Here is a 20,844-nt window from a genome sequence, read left to right as displayed (position 1 = left end):
AGATAATGCAAGCAGTAGCCCAGATGGCCCCAGGCTAAGGTGGTGACTATAGGAATTCTTTCATTAATTAAACCAAAATTTAATGACAGCTTCCTCTTGGACAAGCACTGTTGTATTGGGGACATTATAATGAATAAGATATGACCACTCACTTCAAGGAGCTGAAAGCTGGGCAGGATCAGAAAGAAAAGCAAGCAACTATAATGTGTGTGTGTGTGGGGGGGGAGGCTGAATCAATGAAGATTCTCTCTTTTTTTTTTTTTTTTTTTGGCAGGATGGAGAGGGTACCAGGAATTGAACTCAGGGGCACTTGACCACTGAGCCACATCCCCAGACTGATTTTAGAGACACAATCTCACTGAGTTGCTTCACGCCTCACTTTTGCTGAGACTGGCTTTGAAATCGTGATCCTCCTGCCTTAGCCTCCCAAGCCACTGAGATTACAGCCATGAGCCATGGTGCCCAGCCCAGGTTCTCTTATGCAGAATTTTCCACTGACTCTTAGAGAATAAAGTAAATAAAGTGACAGTCTTCAGTGTCATAGTCAAGGCCTTTCACAAAACAGCCACAACTTGCCCTTCTGCTGTCTTTTCCACTTAGGCTGTCACCACACAGCTTTCCTTCCTTCCTTTTTGTTCCCCCCTTCTCTTTCTCATGCTAACACACACACACACACACACACACACACACACACACACACACACACACGCTCTGCAAGGCAGCTGCACTAGACTCTTCATTGTCTTCTGATCTTGCTTCACATTTCCTGTCTCTGTTTTGTCACTCTTTTCCTCTCATCGACTGTACCTGATCAAATTCCTACCCATTTAGACATGGAGCCTTTCTTGAAACCTGGTTTGATCTCCCCATGCATTTTGCCCAGAGTTACTGTATGGGCCTCATTCTCCCCTCAGTACTCAGTAAGCTCAATAGGAAAGGGATGTTGTTTTCTCATCTTCCTATTTCATGATGTGCCCACGTTTCTGTAATGGTGTTTGCTATACCTACGAAACTAAAAGGCCAGAACTTGGGAAGAGGACAAAGCCAGAGTAGGTTTGAAACCTTGATAGCTAGAATCAGGAAAGGCAACCTAGACACATTCTTATAGAAACCTTTGGGGAACGGGGAAGGATACCATCCCATGAACATATCATATGCTCAGTAAACATGGGGTTTAAAAATACAAGACATTTACATCCAAGCATCTTAGGCAATTAGGCATTTTTCCTATTTAAGAGAGCAGTGTCTACAGGGAGACAGTACATGGGACCTGAAATTTCAGATGCTGGGTGCCAGACTTTCACATTTCTATTGGATTACTGTGAGATTATTAAGAAAAGAGCTTGCTTGAAAGGCTAAGTATTTTAAAAACCTAAATCATCCTTAGAAGTATTACAGAGTCACTGCGCTAACTTTTGCTGTTAATCAGCAATTGCAGGGTCAAACTATAGTGTACCTTATCTCACCTTTGTTTGAACTATCAAAATACCCAAGACGTTGCCGAGGACTACTGAATTCTTTGGCTTGGCCACAGAGGCCACACGACGAGTGTGCATTTTCCCCGTCTGTAGTGGGAGGGGATTGCGTGCCTTTCAGCCCAGTCTTAGAATGAAGTCATCTCTGACTGCGGTGCTCTGGATGGAGGGCAAGTTCCTAAATTGTTCCAACTCATTCGGCAGAAGAGTGCCATTTCCCAGCGAGTGTCGCATCTCCCCAGTTTGCAGATGAAGAAGCACGAGCCTGGACCCCCTAACTCTGCGGCCGGGGATGCACGGCCTCTTTCCCTTGAGGAGCACTTCCCGCCTTCTTGCGGTCGCAACCCCTCGCAGGTGTCAACAGCTGCCTCCCCGGAATCCTCCTCCCTCCCCGCCACACCCCGCCCGGCCGCGCCCCACCTGCCCCACCGCGCCCGGGGACGGAGGAGACGCAGTTCTGATTGGCCGACAGCAGAGGGGGCGGGGCCTGTGCGCCCGCGGGGGTTAGTGGCAACTTCACTGCCGAGGCAGGCTAGGCTCACCAGGAGGAGTGGGTGCCGCGTGCCCCCGAAGACCTAGTGGGACCGCTTGGGCCCCCTCAGCATGAGGATGCGCTGGGCGACCCCTCGCCACGCGGCGGGGCTCCTCCTGCTGCTCCTCTGGTGCTTCGGGATGGCGGAGCCTTCTGACCCTGCAGGTAACCGCGGGCGTGTCCGCAACTACCCCCGCTGGGGGCCTCGACGCTGCAGGTCTGCCCACTTTCCTCCGCCTGAGTCAGGCCGGAGCTCGGGAGTCAGGTCACCGTTGTTCTGCTTTGGGGTCTGGAACCGACGAGGAGGTGTGGCGGAGAAAATGCTCTATTGCCCTCGGGGGCCGGGAGGAGGGCGCGACTGGGCGTGAAAGGGCAAGGTCTTTCTGGTGTTGAGGGGACCTGGATTTACCGAGGGGAGACTCAGTATTTTCTGGGAGCTTTCTCTGCCCCTTTCTCGCCTACCTTTCTCTAAAATGTTGCTTCCCTGGGGTATGGAGTTCCCCATCTCCTACAGGCTATCCCACCATTCTCTCGCCCCTTGGTCACCTTAGCCCCTCAGTGGCAAAGATGAGGTTCCACCACACCCCAAGGATTCTCACGAATTCCCTGACTTCAGTCCACCCACGGTGCGCCTCAAAAAGGAAGTCAGGTTAAGACTTCTTTTCCAAAAGTGACCATGACCAAGAGTCAGTTGTGATGCTCTCTCCCATCGCCTGGAGCAGTGACCCTTTCTTCAAATTGGCTTATCAACACCAAATGACCCCCGCGCCCACACAGGCCAAAGGCATCCAGCTAAAGCACTTGGAAACCCACTGCCTCTCACTAGGTAACAGACTTTTGCCCATTGCTAATAATGCTGAGAGTGGTGCCAGCCTCACCATCTCCCTGGGTACCAACTGGACTTTGCTTTTACTTTCTCTTTGCCTTGGCAAAGGGTGTGCCTAGGACTTTGTTTCTTGGTTGGGCTGCATAATAGGCATTCTTTGGGCAGTCCCCACCCACAACTTCTACAGTCTTTCATGTATGAGGAAGGAAAAGATTATCAAGACAGCTTTTTAAAACCATGAAGTTGATTGTGACTTCTACTTTCTTTGCAGCTAAGTTACTATCTGGGTTAAACTTTATTCGAAGAGAGATGGTAAGAGGTTTCTCAGAATGGCATCATTCTGTCTACATCAAGGGCCTTTTAAATGGACCCGGATCTGACACTCTTTTCCATTCTCCTTTAGCCTTCTGTGCTGGGTCAGAAGAGCTATGAATAAGGCAATCCTTTATTGCTGTTAGAATTCTACTCTGCTTGCCCCACAATCCAAATCTAACTGCAGCAACTAACTGCAAACACTAGCCTTTCAATTGCTCTCCTCTTGGCTTCTTCATATACCTGCCTTGGTTCTATTTTGTCTCCTCCACAAAATTCAAGGTTTTTACAATCTACAGTCCCTGTTCTATCCAAGCCACCCAAAACAAAGAGAACCCAGCTTAACTCTATTCTCCCTGAACTAGGTCCCCACAAATATTTTTTTTTTCCCTGCATCATTTCCTCACTCCTAGCTGCTGCTCTGGGTGGCTTTCTCTAACCTTCAGACCAGACTTATGGTCTTATTAGGGGAAGCACTGGAATTTTGAACACTCAGCCATTTGGGTAGCTTGTTTGGCAGTGTGTCAGCTTCAGGATGCTAGTGATGGTATTCACCTCATTACATGTATACTGCTAGGCTTGGGCAGGTAGTCTTGGTCACCCAAATATTGGAGGAGAACTCTGTGTCCTTGAGGAGATGCCAAGAGCTTAGTTTACTTTTTTTTTTTTTTTTTTTTGCCTCTTTGGAGAGCTAACAGCTTGCAGTAAACCAATCCTTCAGGGACTCCTGAGGTTCTCACCAGTCCACACCACAGAGTCCAGCCTTGATGACTTTTTGATGCCTAATATTTTGCTATGGACCAAAATGATGTTACTTCAGGACCTGTTTTTAAACTAAAAAACCAAGACTTCTGATTCTTTCCTACTACACCTGTATGCTCTGCACATTTGGCAGAGACCACAAAATGTTTAACATTGAATGGAGAAAGTTCCCTTGAAATTATCAATGCCATGATCTTTATCCTTCCTGTCATCCCAAGCCATTTCCCTCTCCATTGATCCACAGTTATAAAATGTTGTCATGCAGCTTCTCTGCCAAATCCTCAGAGCTCTTTGTTCTAGGGCCTGTAAGTCAGGACTTACTTAGTGATCAAACAACAAGAAAATGCCAAGAAGAGATGGTTTTCCTTTGATGTATATAAAAATACTAAAATCTCACTAACAATTTATGATAATTCTACTTATCCATTTTCTCTCAAATACCACTAGAGTATTTATATAAAATTATATAAAAAGTGAATCTAGGAGTGATCAGTCTTCTTTTTATCAATCTCTGCCTTTTAGATTTGTCCCAATTTTATATTTGGAGAGAAACATGAAAATTCCATTGAAGACTGATGTAAAGTTGTAAAGTGAACAAGATAAAATATAAGGCTATCAATAATTTGTTTTATAAATCACTCTGTAATTACCTTTTCAAAGTGCAGTACATTTCTAAAATAGTTTATATGCCTTCATGTAAAAAATTTCTAAATAAGGAATTCGTTTTTTTACACTCTTTCAGTTCTTCCCACTCTTCAACATACCATCCCATTGTATCAAAAGACTAAAGCAGATTGAACAGCTCCATAAAGAAAGATGGGGAAACTCATGAGAGAAAAAGATTCTCCTTAGCTAATGTATTGTTATGTATGTAATGTAATGTATGCTTATATACTATCTATGAAGTCTAATAACAAGTTTCCTCAAGTCATATTAATAATGACTCTCTGTGCTAAGTGATCTCTTTAAGTGTTGAAGGTTGGTATTAAGTACAAATTTGGTTCAAATAGGTTTAGAATGTGGCAAGTTTCTACAGTCAGAAATGTTGCAGTTTTTTAAGAATCTTGCCATTTATTAAGATGTTGTTGTTCTATACTAATCTACACCTCTCTTATAGTCTAGCTCCTACCAGGTTAAATCTGCAGGTGTCCCATAAGTAACACATGTAGAAGATAGGAAAGAGTAAAAAAAAAAAAAAAATTCTCGGGCTGAGGCTGTGGCTCAGCAGTAGCGCACTTGCCTGGAATATGTGAGGTACTGGGTTCAATCCTCAGCACCACATATAGTAAATAGAAAAAATAAAGGTCCATTGACTTTTAAAAAAATTCTCTTCCAAATAATTTTTATAAAGCAAAACTGTCATCAAACTGTACATGCCCAGTACAAGTGAAATTAGAATGACCCCAAGTACCACTAGCAGTAGTGTTACATAATAATATTGTGAGCATCTGTTCAAGAACAATATGTGATGAATTCAGCAAAGGCTAGTAAAACTTGCAAGGATGGGAATGTTGTTATCTGGTGGAAACATAGGATATTAGCTCTAGAAGTGGCTTAGATGTCTTATACTCCACTGCTTTCCTCTGATGTTTAGAGATATGAAGACCCTGGGAGATTAAATGGTTTCAACAAGTTCTCCCATCTAACTGGTAGTTTTAATCTAGGACTTCTAATTCCTTGTTCCACTGGCCTTTCCGATATACTAAGACTTTTACCTAATCAATTGAATTCTATGAGGGCAGCTTGAAACACAGAACTCAAAAAGCAAAAGAAGGCAAAGCTGCCATTTGCCTAGATCACCTGTTTCGGGTCAAGTGTCATAGAGCAGAGTGCCCAGAAAAGAGGACAAGACTACAGGACAGAAGAGAGAAAGTTTCCAACAAGGGTGGTGGCCATGCCTCCAGAGGAGCAGACTTCTTTTTTTGTGATACAATTTCTTATACTTTGGAACCCAGATTTATTTTGAAGAGGTGAGAGAAAATAGTTGGGAAAAAGGTAGATCAGGCATCTGCATAGCTGTTGAATATGTGGGAGAAGGACATTAGAGAAAGTATGAGTGATCATATCAGAGGAGTACACTTTCCTTTTCTTGTTGACTCTTCTCCCCCAACCTGTGACCATCAGAGAGAATGGCTGAGGGATGTCAAAAAAGAAAGAGCAAGAGAGAGATGCTGCTATAACGAGCATACCTAGTTGCAACCCTATGCAATGCTTTAAAATTCAAATTTGAAAGAAGAAATAATTAAAATCTTTAAAGATTTTTTTGTTTTGTTTTGGTTCCCCGCTCTTGTTGTTCCTCTTACTGCACTTATTTAGAACAAAAAAAAATTCCACCCAAAGTTAAAAATGTAATCAGATTTTAACTTTATTATTTACATTGTGAAATTTCCCCTCAAGTTGCCAGCCCTAGATATGTGAATTTTTAACTCTAAAGCTTGATTTATTTCCAGAAATAGCATTTGGTGTTAGTAAAACCAGTGATTGTGAAGAAGGCATCAAAATGAAAGTGCCTTTTGAGAACCAAATTTTTTCAGGTTCTTCTGCTGAATTCTGGTCCATTGATGATGATTGTTGAAGCTTGTCTAAAACATTTCAGCTTTACTTTCATCAACATGATGATGAAAGTATTTGTGCTAAAACTTTAATTTTTTTCTTTGTAAAAGAACTAACCAAATCGTTCAATTATTGTTTGTTATAACAGATGTGACTCTTGCTCCACAAACTCAGGTGTGTAAAAAACGATGCGTTCCTATCTTATCAAGGATAATCTAATTAAATTTGACTCTGTTCCCATTCTGCCAGGCTGTCAGAACTTTAATTGCTGTCATTGTTGGGGTCTTCTTCAGCTCAGGATGGTCACCAGGGGAACATTCAGGAAGGCTAATGCTTTGGTCTTCTGTTCCCACTGGTTACTTCTCAGTTTCCCTTTGTCCAAACATGCTGGAACTTAGTGGCTCAGGTCACTCCTGGACTCATGATCCAGTCTTCCCAGGTAATCCACATAGTTAATCCCCTAATCTCTCCTCAGGTCCCATAGGGCTGATCACACATTCCCCCATCCTCAGAACCCAGACCTCTTTTATTTCCTCCAGCTCCTTCACCCCACTATTCTGACCTCTTAGAAATCTCCTCTCTGAAATACCTCAATGAATCAGTCTTCCACAGAAGGCTCAAGGGAGGTGGCCTTTAAGCAAAGACTCCTTTTGTGTGGCCTCACTCTTTTGCCATAAAGAGGGGAGCACAGAGGCCTGACTTCATACTTAAACTGGGGAAAGAACTTAAAAGTGAGAACAAAGCTTTGATTTCTCATCTACTAGTTTTCCCTGCCATGCCAGCAAAAGTGTAAAAAGACAGAGTTTTGGTCCCTAATAGACTCAGGATATTTTTCATTGACCACAGACTACCTGTCTAGGTAAGATGAAAACTAAGGAGCTTCTTTATCCTATTAAACAGGATCTGGGTGGGGGTGGGGATTCTTTCACAGACTAGCAGGAACAAATACCCAAACTACTCTCGGCTTTACTTGTATTGATTCATTTTATCACATTCACAGTAGAAAATAGGTACTGTGTTACAAATGAGAAAACTGAAATACTGGTTGAATAATGTGCCCTGATCTCATGGCTAATAAGTAGCAGTAGAGACAGAATATGATCCCAGGCAGGCTGGTTCTACAGACTGGCTCTGCTACACACTGAACTGCCTCTCCAGCCATCTCTGTCCTTCTTCCATGTGTTGGACATTACAGTTTATCAAGTTGGGAGGGTGGGAGCAGTCTAGTAGTGCTCAGAACTATTGTCAGCAAGCAGGGAGCAAGACACATTGGCCACATAATCCCAAATCCTGAAATGTCTTTTTTCACTGCCTGTCTTTAATGCAGGTAATCATCCATTCACCATCTTCAATGAAAACACAGGCAAGTGCATCAAGCCACTAGTTGGCTGGATAGTAGCAAAGGATTGTGATGGAAGTAAGGACATGTTATGGAAATGGGTATCCCAGCATCGGCTCTTTCATTTGCAATCCCAGAAGTGCCTTGGCCTAGATATTAACAAACCCATGGATTCCTTGAAAATGTTCAGCTGTGACTCCAATGCCATGCTGTGGTGGAAATGTGAGCACCACTCTCTGTATGGTGCTGCCCAGTACAGGTTGGCTCTAAAGGATGGCTATGCCATAGCCAGTACAAACACATCTGATATCTGGAAGAAAGGAGGCTCTGAGGACAGCCTTTGTGACCAGCCTTATCATGGTGAGTACTGGAGAGGGACTTGGAGCCATTTGCTGTTGTGCTTATTAACTGTGACACTGAATATGCACAGTCAAATAAAAATGAAGTCATATGCTGGTAAGGGCAGTGAGCAAGCTATTTGGGTCCAGGCACTGTGAGTTTCATTTTTACCACATACATGTGAGGTCGGTGGTATCTGACCCACCCCTACCCCTTTATGGGCAAGGCTAGGAGAGGTCAAGTGCCTTTTCAGAGGTCACATAGCCATATTGTAATGAGCCTGGGATATGAAATCTATGTGATGCCTGACTCCTATGATGACATGCTGAACTCTAGGAGAAAGGAAATGTTAGATTAATAGGAAACTCTTCCTGCTGATAAAAATTTAATAATGTTGATGTTATAAATGAAAAAAGAAAAAGAAGTGTATTTTTCCTTGTCTACAGGTTTTGAGACAGTGGGAATTTTTTAAAGTCTCATGTGTGTTTTTCATTTTCATTTTTGGCATGGCTGTCGTGTTGATGTTTTTATTTATGATTAAACTTTTTTAAAAAATATTTTTATTAGTTGTTGATGGATCTTTGTTTTATTTACTTATTTAGATGTTGTGTTGAGAATCAAACCCAGTGCTTCACACATACTAGGCAAGCACTCTACCACTGAGCCACAGCCCCAACCCCTATGATTCAACATTTTAAGAGTAAACTTTTTCTTGGTTGCTTCCAAAAATAAGTATATGAATATTGCTATAGTCTTTGCTCTGAGTCTCAAAATGAATTTCTAAGTTTAGAAAAAATAAGTGGATGTATTTTTTAAACTACTAAATGTGACTAGCTATCACCCAAGCAAATCTTTTTTTTATCATGTTGCTGTAAATTAATTGAATGTTGATGTACATATATAAATAATGTGTGTGCATATGTGTGTGTGTGTGTGTGTATATATATATATATAAAATCATCTAAATTCTATTATCTTACTCTTGTCCTACTTTTTAATTTCGATTATGATTATGATTATTTTGGTACCAGGAATTGAACCCAAGGGTTAAGAGTCACAAATTTGTAAGATGAGGTGTTTACATGGAAAACAAATTTCTTCAGTAATGTAAGATAAAATAGCTTCAGTGGTTAAAGAGGTTGGCAGGCTTCTGACAGTTGCTCAGCCCACCCCTTTTTTATATTTTATTTAGAGACAGGGTTTTACTGAGGCTGGCTTTGAACTTGAAATCCTTCTGTCTCCACTTCCTCCAGCCACTAGGATTACAGGCATGTGCCACTTATTTTTTAAAAAAGTCTCTTGTCCTTTTAAAAAAAAACTTACATAGCTTTGCAGAGGTTTTCCCCTTCTCTAAAGCTCTTTTAAATTAAATTTGGCCACAGACTCAGGATAGCAGCTGAGTTCCCCTCTTTCTGTTTTCTGGTGAGGATCTAGATATTCTGAGAATGTCTGGTTCCACTATTAATGGAGAAATAATACAGACTTAGAGATTGGGGTTTTCCTTCACTTCAATCCCCAGCCTTTGAGTAGTTGAACAAATCTGTTTCTGCTAGCCAGATTCCTCCTAAACTTAAAAGTGGTTACTTAAACTTAAAGCAATTATCAGCTGTAACCCTAGTGACTCTGGAGGCCTAGACAGGAGAATCACAAGTTCAAGGCCAACCTCAGCAACTTAGCCCTAAGCAACTTAGTGAGACCCTGTCTCAAAATAAAAACCATTTTAAAAGGGGGCTGGGGAGTGTAGCTCAATGGTGAAGTGCCCCTGGGTTCAATCCCCAGTACCAAAAGCAAAACAGGATTCCATTTCCCAAATATAGTGTGTTTATTTCTCTCTTAGCTTTTGCAGTCTAAAAAGATTTTTGCTTGTAATATATTAAGATTATTTATAATGTGTCTTAGGTTGCCTCTTCCTTCAACCCCTATCCTGTTTGAGTTATGTTCATATCAGAGGAAGTTTTAGTGGTATAAAATTTTTGAGTAAACTGCTTTTGACTAGCACTTAGATATGAATTTACATCACAAGCTATCATTCCAAAGAATGGACTTTTGGTGGAGAATTAGATGTAGAACTGTGCGAACTATCTGAGCTTTTGAGCAACTGTTAGAAGCCTGCCAACCTCTTTAACCATTGAAGCTATTTTATCTTACATTACTGAAGAAATTTGTTTTCCATGTAAACACCTCATCTTACAAATTTGTGACTCTTAAACAATAAGCTATTGTCTTAAGGATGCTATCACCCTAAAGTCACACATTCAGAGAAGACTCTTCTCAGGAAAGCCTGTCTTGCTAAGAAACCCCATGGATTCAAGAGTTCCCGCCATAGCAAAACGTGTGGAAATCAAACTCTCAGTGAGCATCCTTTAACTGCCTTGGTGGTGGTGGTTTGCTTCTCCAAAGCATTTAGTGACTGGGAGCCCTTTTTTAATTTCTTTTTTTAGTTGTATATAGACATAATACCTTTATTTTCTTTCTTTATTTCTACCTCTGAGCCACAATCCCAGCTCGTGACTTGGAGCTTTTTAATGAAGTATAAGCTTTGAGCTATACTATGTGACTTGAAACCTGAGAGGACAACCATTGGTATCAAAGTTTTGCTTGTATGTCTCTCTCATCAGAGAGCCCAGTCTCATCCCCATTGCTCACAGCTGAGTGATTGGACATTTTACTTAACTATTCCACAAAAATGGGGTTTCACAAAAAAGCATAGTATTACATACTGATCTCTCGGGCTTATGGTAAAGAGCATTTAAAGAAATGATCTTTATTTAAATGTATATGAAAGAATTTTGTGTGACAGATATAAAGGTTTTAGAGAAAAAAAAAAACCCATATGCTCCTACAAGTCATAGTCATGGTGTTGGGGAACTGTACTCTGGGTATTATAATAGAAAGGGAAACGAGTCATGCAATCCTGGGAGTTTTTGGTGTGGTCAGAAACAAACCATATAATAAGCAGAATCCTTATAAAACATAAGGTCAACATACTCTTTAACAGAAGGAACCAATTCAAAGCCATTTATGTGACATAGGAAAACAAAACAATGATCCTTAAAATATTTTTTTGCAAAGAAAAATGCCTAGTACTTTTATTATAATGCTGCTTAATACATTCCAAATTTAAAAAGTTTCACACTTTAGTCAGATGAACACTTGAGAATGATAGAACACTTGAGGATGATAAGGGATGTAGAATCAAATACCATCTTAAGCACACTTTTAAGCAAATCTGTGAGACATTTCAAGGGACCCTAATAGCTTGAGATTTGATGATTATGCTTTATTTAATAGTCTTTATTCAATCTGTTAATGAACAGGGTTTTAAACAAATTGAGAATATAGAAAAAGGTAACAGAAATAGATACAGGGTTAGGTGTCCTATAGAAATACTTTTTCAAGAGAAATATTATTGACCTAAGCATTAAGCACTTCCTGTAGCATTTCCAGGCATATTTGTGGTTGAAATAATTTTTTCAGTACTTCTCTGAGTATTAGGGAAAAATTATTAAAATATTAAGCTAGATCTGCTACCTTGTTGGCCACCAGTTGGTCTCATGACTTCCCTATTAAAGCAGTTCTTCTTTCTTTTTTAACATAAGTTACTGTGCCTTGCTCTTCCCCAAGAATCTACTCAGGAACCCAGCCGTTCTTCCTTTATTTCCTGAGAACCACAGTCTCAATTCTATCAAGCAGTGGGCTGTTTGTCCATCTAACTTCATAAGTATTTCAAAAGTCCATACACACCCTCTATGATGCTAAGATATTTTTCTGCTAAGATATTTACACTTAAGTAAAAAAAAAATGAAAAAAATGGAGGTGAATTGTATCTCAGTCATGGTACACTTTTGATAAAGTACTCTGCCACCCATAGTAGAGTAACCCTTAAGCCAGGATCTTTTAGTGCTTTGTCACACAAAAGAATCCTTACACAGATTATTTTACCAAATTCTGCATTTGTAAATGCAGAAACTAAACTTGCCCACAGTCACAGAGGGGACCCCAGTCTTCAAGACTAAACGTGAACAGTCAGCATCATGCTCTTTCTTCTCTGTGAACCCCATTCAGATATTGTATTCCCATAAATGAAAACAGCCATTTCTTTAGAAACAATTGTAGGTATTAGCTAACCAAAAGTGATTATCCAGGTTTCAATTCTCCTTTCCTCAACTTCCTCCCCAACCCACAGAGGTATATACCAGAGATGGGAATTCCTACGGAAGACCTTGTGAATTTCCATTCCTAATTGATGGGACATGGCATCATGACTGCATTCTTGATGATGACCACAATGGACCATGGTGTGCCACCACTTTACAGTATAACTATGACCAAAAGTGGGGCATCTGCTTAATACCAGGTATGTGTGGGCTGGTGAACTTCATGAATGGAAAGAAGAGTGCCATTTATATGAGGTAAAAAGGAGAAGCAAGATGTCAAGATGACTCAAAAGTGCAACAAATATTATCCTAGATAAGGAGTGTATATTTGTAAGAAAAAAAGAGTAGTAAAATGTAGCTTTGAATTTACTTTCGGAAGCAGGTCAAGAAGAGAGCCAAGACAGCTTATAAAGTGAAAAATACCAGAGCAGTGGAGCATAGTTTCCAAGTTCCCAGTAAATGCTGATGATTTGACCTGTGAATCACACTTTGAGAATTACTTACTTAGATCAAGGCCCAGGTGTTTCAACACTAAGAATATACTGAAATATAAAAATCCAATATTTGCTCCAGTTGTAATTGATAACAAGCAGAGTGTGGCCAACCATGTAACTATTTTATTTAGTTCTCACCATAGTTTGGGGAAGGAATTTCAGATGTTAAAGGTAGCTTAGAGGTTATCTAGTGCAAACCCCTGTTTCTCAGGTGAGAGGCAGCAAGCCCAGGCTGAAGGAAGGGCCTGTCAGGGTCAGACCACATTCATGTGGTGGAGAATCTAGGATTCCCAATCCTGAATTCCTAATCCTCATTTTCCAGCATATACACCCCACTCTATTTGATGCCTTGCCTGGGATGTGTCTCAGTGCCTTAGCCTGATGGGTCCCACGGGTGAGAGGGGTTGTTATTGAATTTATATGCCTCCCAGAGCTACTTTTTATGAAAGAAGTAATACTGTGAGTTTTCTTAACCCCAAGGATTGCTAAACCACAGAGGTGGTATTGCACGGCAAACACACTGCCATCCAACTGGCAGCAGGTTCTGGATTTACAATCAGAGGGCTTCAGTGGCAATAATGAACCTTTAGACAATGTTCTTACAAATTTTTCCTATTTTGTTTTCACCAAATGTCACAACCTTTGTTGCTGTGGAGGTCATAGGAAAGTGTCTGAGGAGGCAAAGTGTGCCATTCAAAGAGCAACAAAAGGGATTGGTGCTTTGATTGTAGCTCTGCCACAAACATCTGTAGGTCTTTGTTTCCCTCTGAAATGAGGGCATCAACAAGAGGATCTCAAGGGCCTTTTCAGCACATAGGTGCACGAGGCTGCCATCTGATGTATAATATGGGAAGCCTTTTGGAAAGCCCCCCAAGTGGAGCCTGGGATACACATCACACAGCCTACACTGTTTTTTCTCCTCTTGTTGGGAGCACATGAGAGACTCTAAGTTGTCTCAACACCTATATATTCATCCAGGAAACAGCTTGAAGTTTCTTTGTCTGAAAATATACATTACTTTATATATTTTTTAAAATATTTATTTATTTGTAGATGAACACACAGTATCTTTATTTATTTTTATGTGGTGCTGAGGATCGAACCCAATGCCTCATACATGCTAGGCAAGCACTTTACCACTGAGCTACAGCCCAAGCCCCTACTTTATATATTTACTAAAGAATATATGATGTATATTTAAAAAAGCACATACATATTTCTATACCTATGTATGTAATATAAATGTGCATATATAAAGTGAATTATATTAAATATTTCATATATAACAAATTACATAATATTAATTATTTCATATATAGTGAATCACATAATATTAATTATATCATATATTCAACCATCTGCTAAAATATTAAGAACAATCTTGGACTTAGTTTCCAAAATAAGAGTCTATATTTATGGACTGTGTTCCATATCTTAGCCATTTAAACGGCATGTCTGTGTATACACTTGAACACTCAGTGGTTTCTCTATAGGTCGTAAGCAAACCCTCTACCATCTCCCACCATGTTCCAGTGAGCTTGTTTTCCATTAGCTGAGCATTCCACACCTGTACACGTTGAGACTCCCACCTTCAAGCACAGGACAAGCAGGAGCGCAGGTGAAAACATGGCATTGTAGCTGATAGGGGACAAAAGGACAATGGCAGCTTTCATCAACCTGAATATTTGCTGTCCTCTGACTTCAATTTCATTATACCAAAAAATCAAAATATGGTCTAAACAAGCAATGGCAGTCTCTACTTTGGCACATTCTAAGAGTAAGCAAAGTGAATTGCAGTATTGTAAGCAATAGAAAATGTTATGCCTTTACTTTATAGTCACTAAGTAATCTTTTATTAACAGAAAATGGCTGTGAAGGTAATTGGCAAAAGAATGAGCAGATTGGAAGTTGCTACCAGTTTAATAATCAGGCAACTCTTTCTTGGAAAGAAGCTTACATTTCGTGTCAGAGTCAAGGAACTGACTTACTGAGCATCAGCAGTGCAGCTGAATTAACTTACCTCCAAGGTAGGTTTGACTTGCATGTCACAGAGAAAAATTGTTGAAATTGTGAAGACACTTCCTCCTTCTACTTTCATATCCAGGTGTGTTGTTTTGTGTGTATCTTTTCTGTCTTCTTTTGGGATTTAAACTTCAACACTGAAGTTGCCAAACTACTGAATGTAAACATATTCCATGTATTGAGAATGCATGTTGAGATGGAGACTAAAGAGACATTGATGCTTAGAAAACAGGGTGGAAGATTAAACTGCTACCTTAACCTAACCTTTTTTTATTTGAAAAAGTGAACAATAAGCTCTTTGAACACTGAAAAGTAGAAAATTTAAGGAAGGTAAGCAGATGGTTGGATCCTACTATCTGGCCTCAGTAAAAAATCCTCACATTCAAGTGGAGAAATTACAGTCCTCAAGGAGAAACAAAGAGAGTTTTAAGAAATCTTAAAGTGGATATAACACAGATGTATAGAATGGATAGAATTTTGTTTTGTTTATAGGATGGTAGTGGTAATTTTTAAATTTTTAATTATGAAAATTTAAATTATATAGATAAGAACAGAAAACTAAAAGAGATCATTTATTCTTTCATATGAATTTCAGGAACACCTTGTTAATTTCAGTGAAAACCCTATGAAGATTTTCATTGGAATTGTGTTGAATCAGATTAACTAGGATTAGTCTGCTTCTACATGAAGTCTTCTCATTTATAAAAATGGCATTTCTTTTCTCTTTAGGTCTTCTTTTATGTATCCAGTAAGATTCTGTAAATTTTCCCATCATACTCTTGGGGGAAAAAAAGCTAATACACAGAAATTTTTACATTATTTTTTAAATCAGAAGAAATCTAAGTTTCTCAGTCTTAATAATTTATTCTCTGAATGAAAAAATAGTGATAACATATGATAACAATGTTCTAGCACATATTACTAAATTGTTTTCAGACATTATCTCATTTAATGCTGTATAGGAGCCCTAAGAGGCTAGTATTATTACTATGCTCATTTTGCAGATGAGGAATGTGAGGATCATAAAGGAAGTGTATTTTGTTCAATTTCACTTACAAATACATAGCACAACCTAAATTTGAATAGTCTGACTTGAAAACAAATTGTATTAGGTGTTCACCTTTTAGAAGACTGTAAGTTCTTTGTAAGCAGAGGTAGGTTATTGTTTTACTTTGGCACAAAACTATAAGCCTTACTGGCATATAATAAACAAATATCTATTTACTAAGTATTTCAGGTGAATCCTATCCCTGTGTTATAATGAATATAAATATTTAAATAAATGCTAGCAATGAACCAGGCTTGTCTCCAAAGAAGTTAATTATCAGTACACCCCAGCAAGTATCTTTATCACCAGATCAGGAAATTGATATTTAGAAAAAACATACCCAATATCACATAGCTAAGAAATATCAGAATTAGGATTTGAATGTCAACATACGGAGCCAACAGAGCCCTTAGTTTTTTTACTATAATACTTACTCCATATATATATCTTTATTTTTTTTATCATTGAAAGTCCACTAGTCTTTTTTCATGCTTTTTGCCTAAAGCTTTATCCGGACCTCCTTTCTTACTTAGAACTTTATCCTTTTCTTTTATTGTCTGGGAGTTGAATAATCAGAACTTTAGAATAAAAATCTGTCAAATAAGCCTAATCAGTCAGTGTTTGGCAGTGGAATTCTATTACAGACTTCACTAAAGCCTTACAAAAAATATCATTGAGAATCAAAAGGGCCACTAAAGTTAAGCCTTCTAGAATATTGACTTTGGGAAAGTAATGACTTCAAGTGAAGGAAGAAAGTATAAAGAGTGACTCTCACCATCCTACCAAACGTCTGATGATGCAGTTGGAACAAGGAATGTTGTGTTGAGTCTTTATGCATCATGTTTCTTTGCTAACTTGCACAGAAGTGCAGTAAGTTCTGTGAAGAACCTTAATGTCCCCCAACCCAGCAGTTACTCCCCGTAGTTTATGGATATCAGTAAATTTATAAGTTTATCTGTTTCTAATGTTCCAAGCTCCTCTTCTAGCATGAGAGCTAAATAGCATATCAATAAGACTAATTATAATTGCTGGTTTCCCCAAGACCCTGGAGAAAGCTGGACTTTAACATCTAAAACTCAAGCATCCAAAGTAGTTTCTACCAAGAATCCCTTTAGGGCTGGGGTTTTGGCTCAGTGGTAAAGTGCTCACCAGCACATGCGAGGGCCTGAGTTCAATCCTAAGTACCACATAAAAATAAACAAATAAAATAAAGGTATTGGTGTCCAACAACAACTAAAAAAAAAAGTAAATATTAAAAAAATAGAATCCCTTTATAGGGAAGAAGGGAGGAAAAGGAAAGGTTCTGGAGAATGAGATTGATCAAATTATGTAATGTGCTTGTAGGAATATGGCCTAATGAATCCCACTAATATGTGTAATTTTAATACACTGATAAAAATAAGCTTTAAAAAAGAATCCCTTTATTGCACACAGTCGTTTGAACTAGAAGTAATGAGGCCAACAAATGTGAATCAGAGATTCCGTAACCAAAGTGCTTGATCTACTTGGGGAGATAAGAGTTGTTGCTATGCAGAGCATATATAATGGAGTATGTTGTTCCCAAACAACTTTTGACTTTGGTAGATAATGGTGGGGTGAGACTAGGCAATCAACTGCCAGAAAAAAATGCAGAAGCACCCCCATTGAAGTTAAGTCTCATGCAGTCTAAAAGACTTTTCTTTTCGACTTAATTTTGTTTTGATTTTATTTTATGAATACACATTCTCCAGGGATAATATATTTGGTTTCTTTGTGCTCATCAGATTTTGCTGGGATTCAGATTTTCCATATCTCTGGCCTTGCCAGGACCTGCAACCAACTTATTTATGCTACTACATAAGAGAACCCAAGAATCCCCAGAGCAGGAACAGCACACTTCCATTCTTCCTAATTTGCCTCTACCCCAGGGGTTATTCACCTTACACTACTTTGACCAGTGCCCCAATGCTAGGACACTTCTAGATTAGGACCCCTGCTGGTTGTAGCTTTTTCTGATGCATTATAAGAGGTTTTTTGGCTCTTTTCAGACACATGACTATTATCAGGCCAGTCTCTCATTGTGGGAAAAGGAATAGAAGTGTACTCAGGTCTGAATAGGGGTCTTTGGAACAGTTAAGAAATAACCACCTCATAATGTACAGATTGAGAGAAAAAATTTTTCTCGCCTGCATCTTGCACAGGCAAGATAAACTGTGTTCTCCTGCATGTAGTGAGTTGGCTGCAAAATATTGCAAAAAATCACATGACACAGAAATAATTTTGAGAGATCAAAGGCAGGACAGCTCTGCGACCTTGAGTGTCCTGCTTCCACACTGGAAGGAGAGAGAGTGAGCCTGTGTTTTTTATTTTGATATGAGGGATATACAAAGGCTTTTCCATAGAATATTCTTCACCAAATAAGGCAGGGGGTGGGCTGTTCAAGTCCAATGGGTAACACCCAACTCTGGAGCTACAAAGCAACCTCTATAGCCTAGTGAAGACTGAGGTCGCAGTGCTTTGGGTAATAAGCCACAAAATGACTTACAATGCCAGACCAAAATCTCCTTGGCTTCAAGGCTGAGTAGAGGCTATGCTAATAGCTCAGAGGTGGCCTCCCACCTATTTGCAAACTATATATCTCATAAAGGGTTAGTATCCATAACTTATAAGGAGTTTAAACAACTCAATAGCCAAAACAAACAAAAAACCCAATAATTGATTAAAATGGGGTAAAGGACAGGTACAGTGGCACATGCTTACAATCCCAGCGGCTCAGGAGACTGAGGCAGGAGGATCATGAGTTCACTGCCAGCCTCAGCAACTTAGTGAGGTCCTAAGCAACTTAGTGAGACCCTGTCTTAAAATAAGAAATTTTAAATGCCTGGGATGTGGCTCACTGGTTAAATGCCCCTGGTTTTAATCCCTGGAATGAAGAAAAAATGGACTAAGACCTAAATAGAGCCAAGCATGGTAGTGCATGCCTGTAATCCCAGCAATTTGGGAGGCTGAGGCAGAGGATCATGAGTTCAAAACTAGCCTCCACAACTTAGCAAAGTCCTAAGCAGCTTAGCAACACCCTGTCACCAAAAAAAAAAGCAAAATAGTCATCCACAAATGACATACAGATAGCCAAAAGACATATATAAATGCTCAACATCACTAGCCATCAGGGAAATGCAAATCAAAACCACAGTGAGATATGACCTCACATCTGTTACAATGGCTATTATCAAAAAGACAAAGAAGGACAAATGCTGGTGAGGATGTAGAGAAAGGAGAATACACTATTAAGGATGTAAATTAGCATAGTCATTATGGTAAAAGGCTTGGAGGTACCTGAAAATATTAAAAAATAGAACTCTCTAGCAATCCCACTGCTGAGTAGATAGCCAAAGGAAACGATATCAGTATGCCACAGAGAGATCTGCTCCCCTGTGCTGATCACAGCACTGTTCACAGTAGCCAAGACATGGAATCAACCTACATGTCTATCAATGGATGAAATGGATAAAGGAAATGTGTTACATATACACAATGAAATACTATTCAGTCATCAAAAGGATGGAGTCCTGTCATTTATGACACTGTGAATGAGCCTGTAGGACATTTTGTTAAGTGTAGTAAGTCAGCCACAGAAAGCCAAATACCACATGCTCTCACTTGTATGTGCACTCTAAAAGAGTCTCTCATAGAAATAAAGAGTAGACTAGTGATTACCAAAGGCTAAGAGAGCATTGGGGAGGTAGGGAGATGGGGGATGCAAAGATTGATCAATGGGTTCAAAGTTACAGTTAAGAGAGATAAGTTCTGGTGTTCTGTTGCACAGTAGGGTGACTGAAGTTGACAACTGTGTATTGAATATATCCAACTAGGTAGAGGGGTCTGGGGTTGTGGCTCAGATAACTCCACAGCCTTTCAGCCTTCTCCTCAAGCGCTTGTCTAGCATGCATGAGGCACTGAGTTCAATCCCCAGCACCATATAAAAATAGAAAACAAACAAAGGTATTATGTCCGTCTACAACTAAAAATAAATAAATAATAGGTAGAGAGGATTTGGAATGTTCTTATCACAGGAAAAGATAAATGTTTAAGGTTATGATTATGCTAACTACCCTGATGGTATATTTACATGATATGTACATGCATCAAAATATCACATTGAGCCTGGCATGTTGGCACACACCTGAAATCGCAGTGACTTGAGAGGCTAAAGCTTGCAAGTTTGAGGCCAACCTCAGCAAATTAAGTAGACTCTGTCTCAAAAATAAAATAAATATATGAATAAATAAAAAGGCTGGAGAATGTAGCTCAGTGGTAGATTGCCCCAGGTTCAATTCCGGTAACACACACACACACACACACACACACACACACACAAAATATGTACAATTATTATATGTCAATTAAAAACAAATTAAAGGTCTGGGGTTGTGGCTCAGCAGTAGAGCACTCACCTAGCACGTGCGAGGCCCTGGGTTCAATTCTCAGCACCACATAAAAAAATAAATAAAATAAAGGTATTGTGTCCATCTACAACTAAAAAATAAATATTACAAAAAAAGAGAAAAAAATACCTACTTTAATGGACATCCATTTGATTTAGGTATGGGATTTTATGCTAGCAGTCTGTCTTTAAATGGCAAAGGTCGGGGTAGGTACAGTCTCAAGTTGATCAATGTCTTATCTGGACTGTGTGTGGAATAAAAACTCTAGCTCCAGATTGTCCAAGCCATATAATAAATCTCTATTCTTTATAATTACCCTACCAGTACTTTTAGAATTTATCCATTTCTCATTGTCATGCACAGAGCAATAGACACTTTAAGAACATTTGTGTTTGCCAACACTATCACATTTTTAAAATCCTCATTCCAGTGAAGTACAGATCACCAAGAGTACACTATATTGAAGCAGATCAGGAGCACATCTGTGTCACAAAATCCCATGATGTAAATGTGTACTTGCCATATGCAGATAAGTGAGAGGCATGTTCAGAGGGAGCGACT

At 39.4% G+C, this 20,844-nt stretch overlaps 1 protein-coding gene across 2 annotated transcripts in view; it reads left to right on the top strand.

The window, feature by feature from the left end:
* Positions 1-1,970: 1,970 nt before the first annotated feature.
* LOC101960713 (CD302 antigen) overlaps positions 1,971-20,844 on the top strand; it is a 126,372-nt gene continuing 107,498 nt past the window's right edge. Inside the window, exons 1-4 of one of the 2 annotated variants that reach the window (XM_021730443.3) lie at positions 1,971-2,172; positions 7,788-8,159; positions 12,325-12,495; positions 14,652-14,816. In XM_021730443.3, the coding sequence (XP_021586118.2) occupies positions 2,079-2,172; positions 7,788-8,159; positions 12,325-12,495; positions 14,652-14,816 (802 nt within the window). In that variant the 5' untranslated portion in view covers positions 1,971-2,078. The remainder of the gene's footprint in view (positions 2,173-7,787; positions 8,160-12,324; positions 12,496-14,651; positions 14,817-20,844) is intronic. The other variant, XM_021730549.3, reaches the window with a different exon arrangement.

The sequence above is a fragment of the Ictidomys tridecemlineatus genome, chromosome 7 (genome assembly GCF_052094955.1).
Source record: "Ictidomys tridecemlineatus isolate mIctTri1 chromosome 7, mIctTri1.hap1, whole genome shotgun sequence".
Taxonomy (NCBI): Eukaryota; Metazoa; Chordata; class Mammalia; order Rodentia; family Sciuridae; genus Ictidomys; species Ictidomys tridecemlineatus.
Note: the sequence above shows the minus strand (reverse complement) of the source record. Positions and strands in the feature narration are given on the sequence as shown.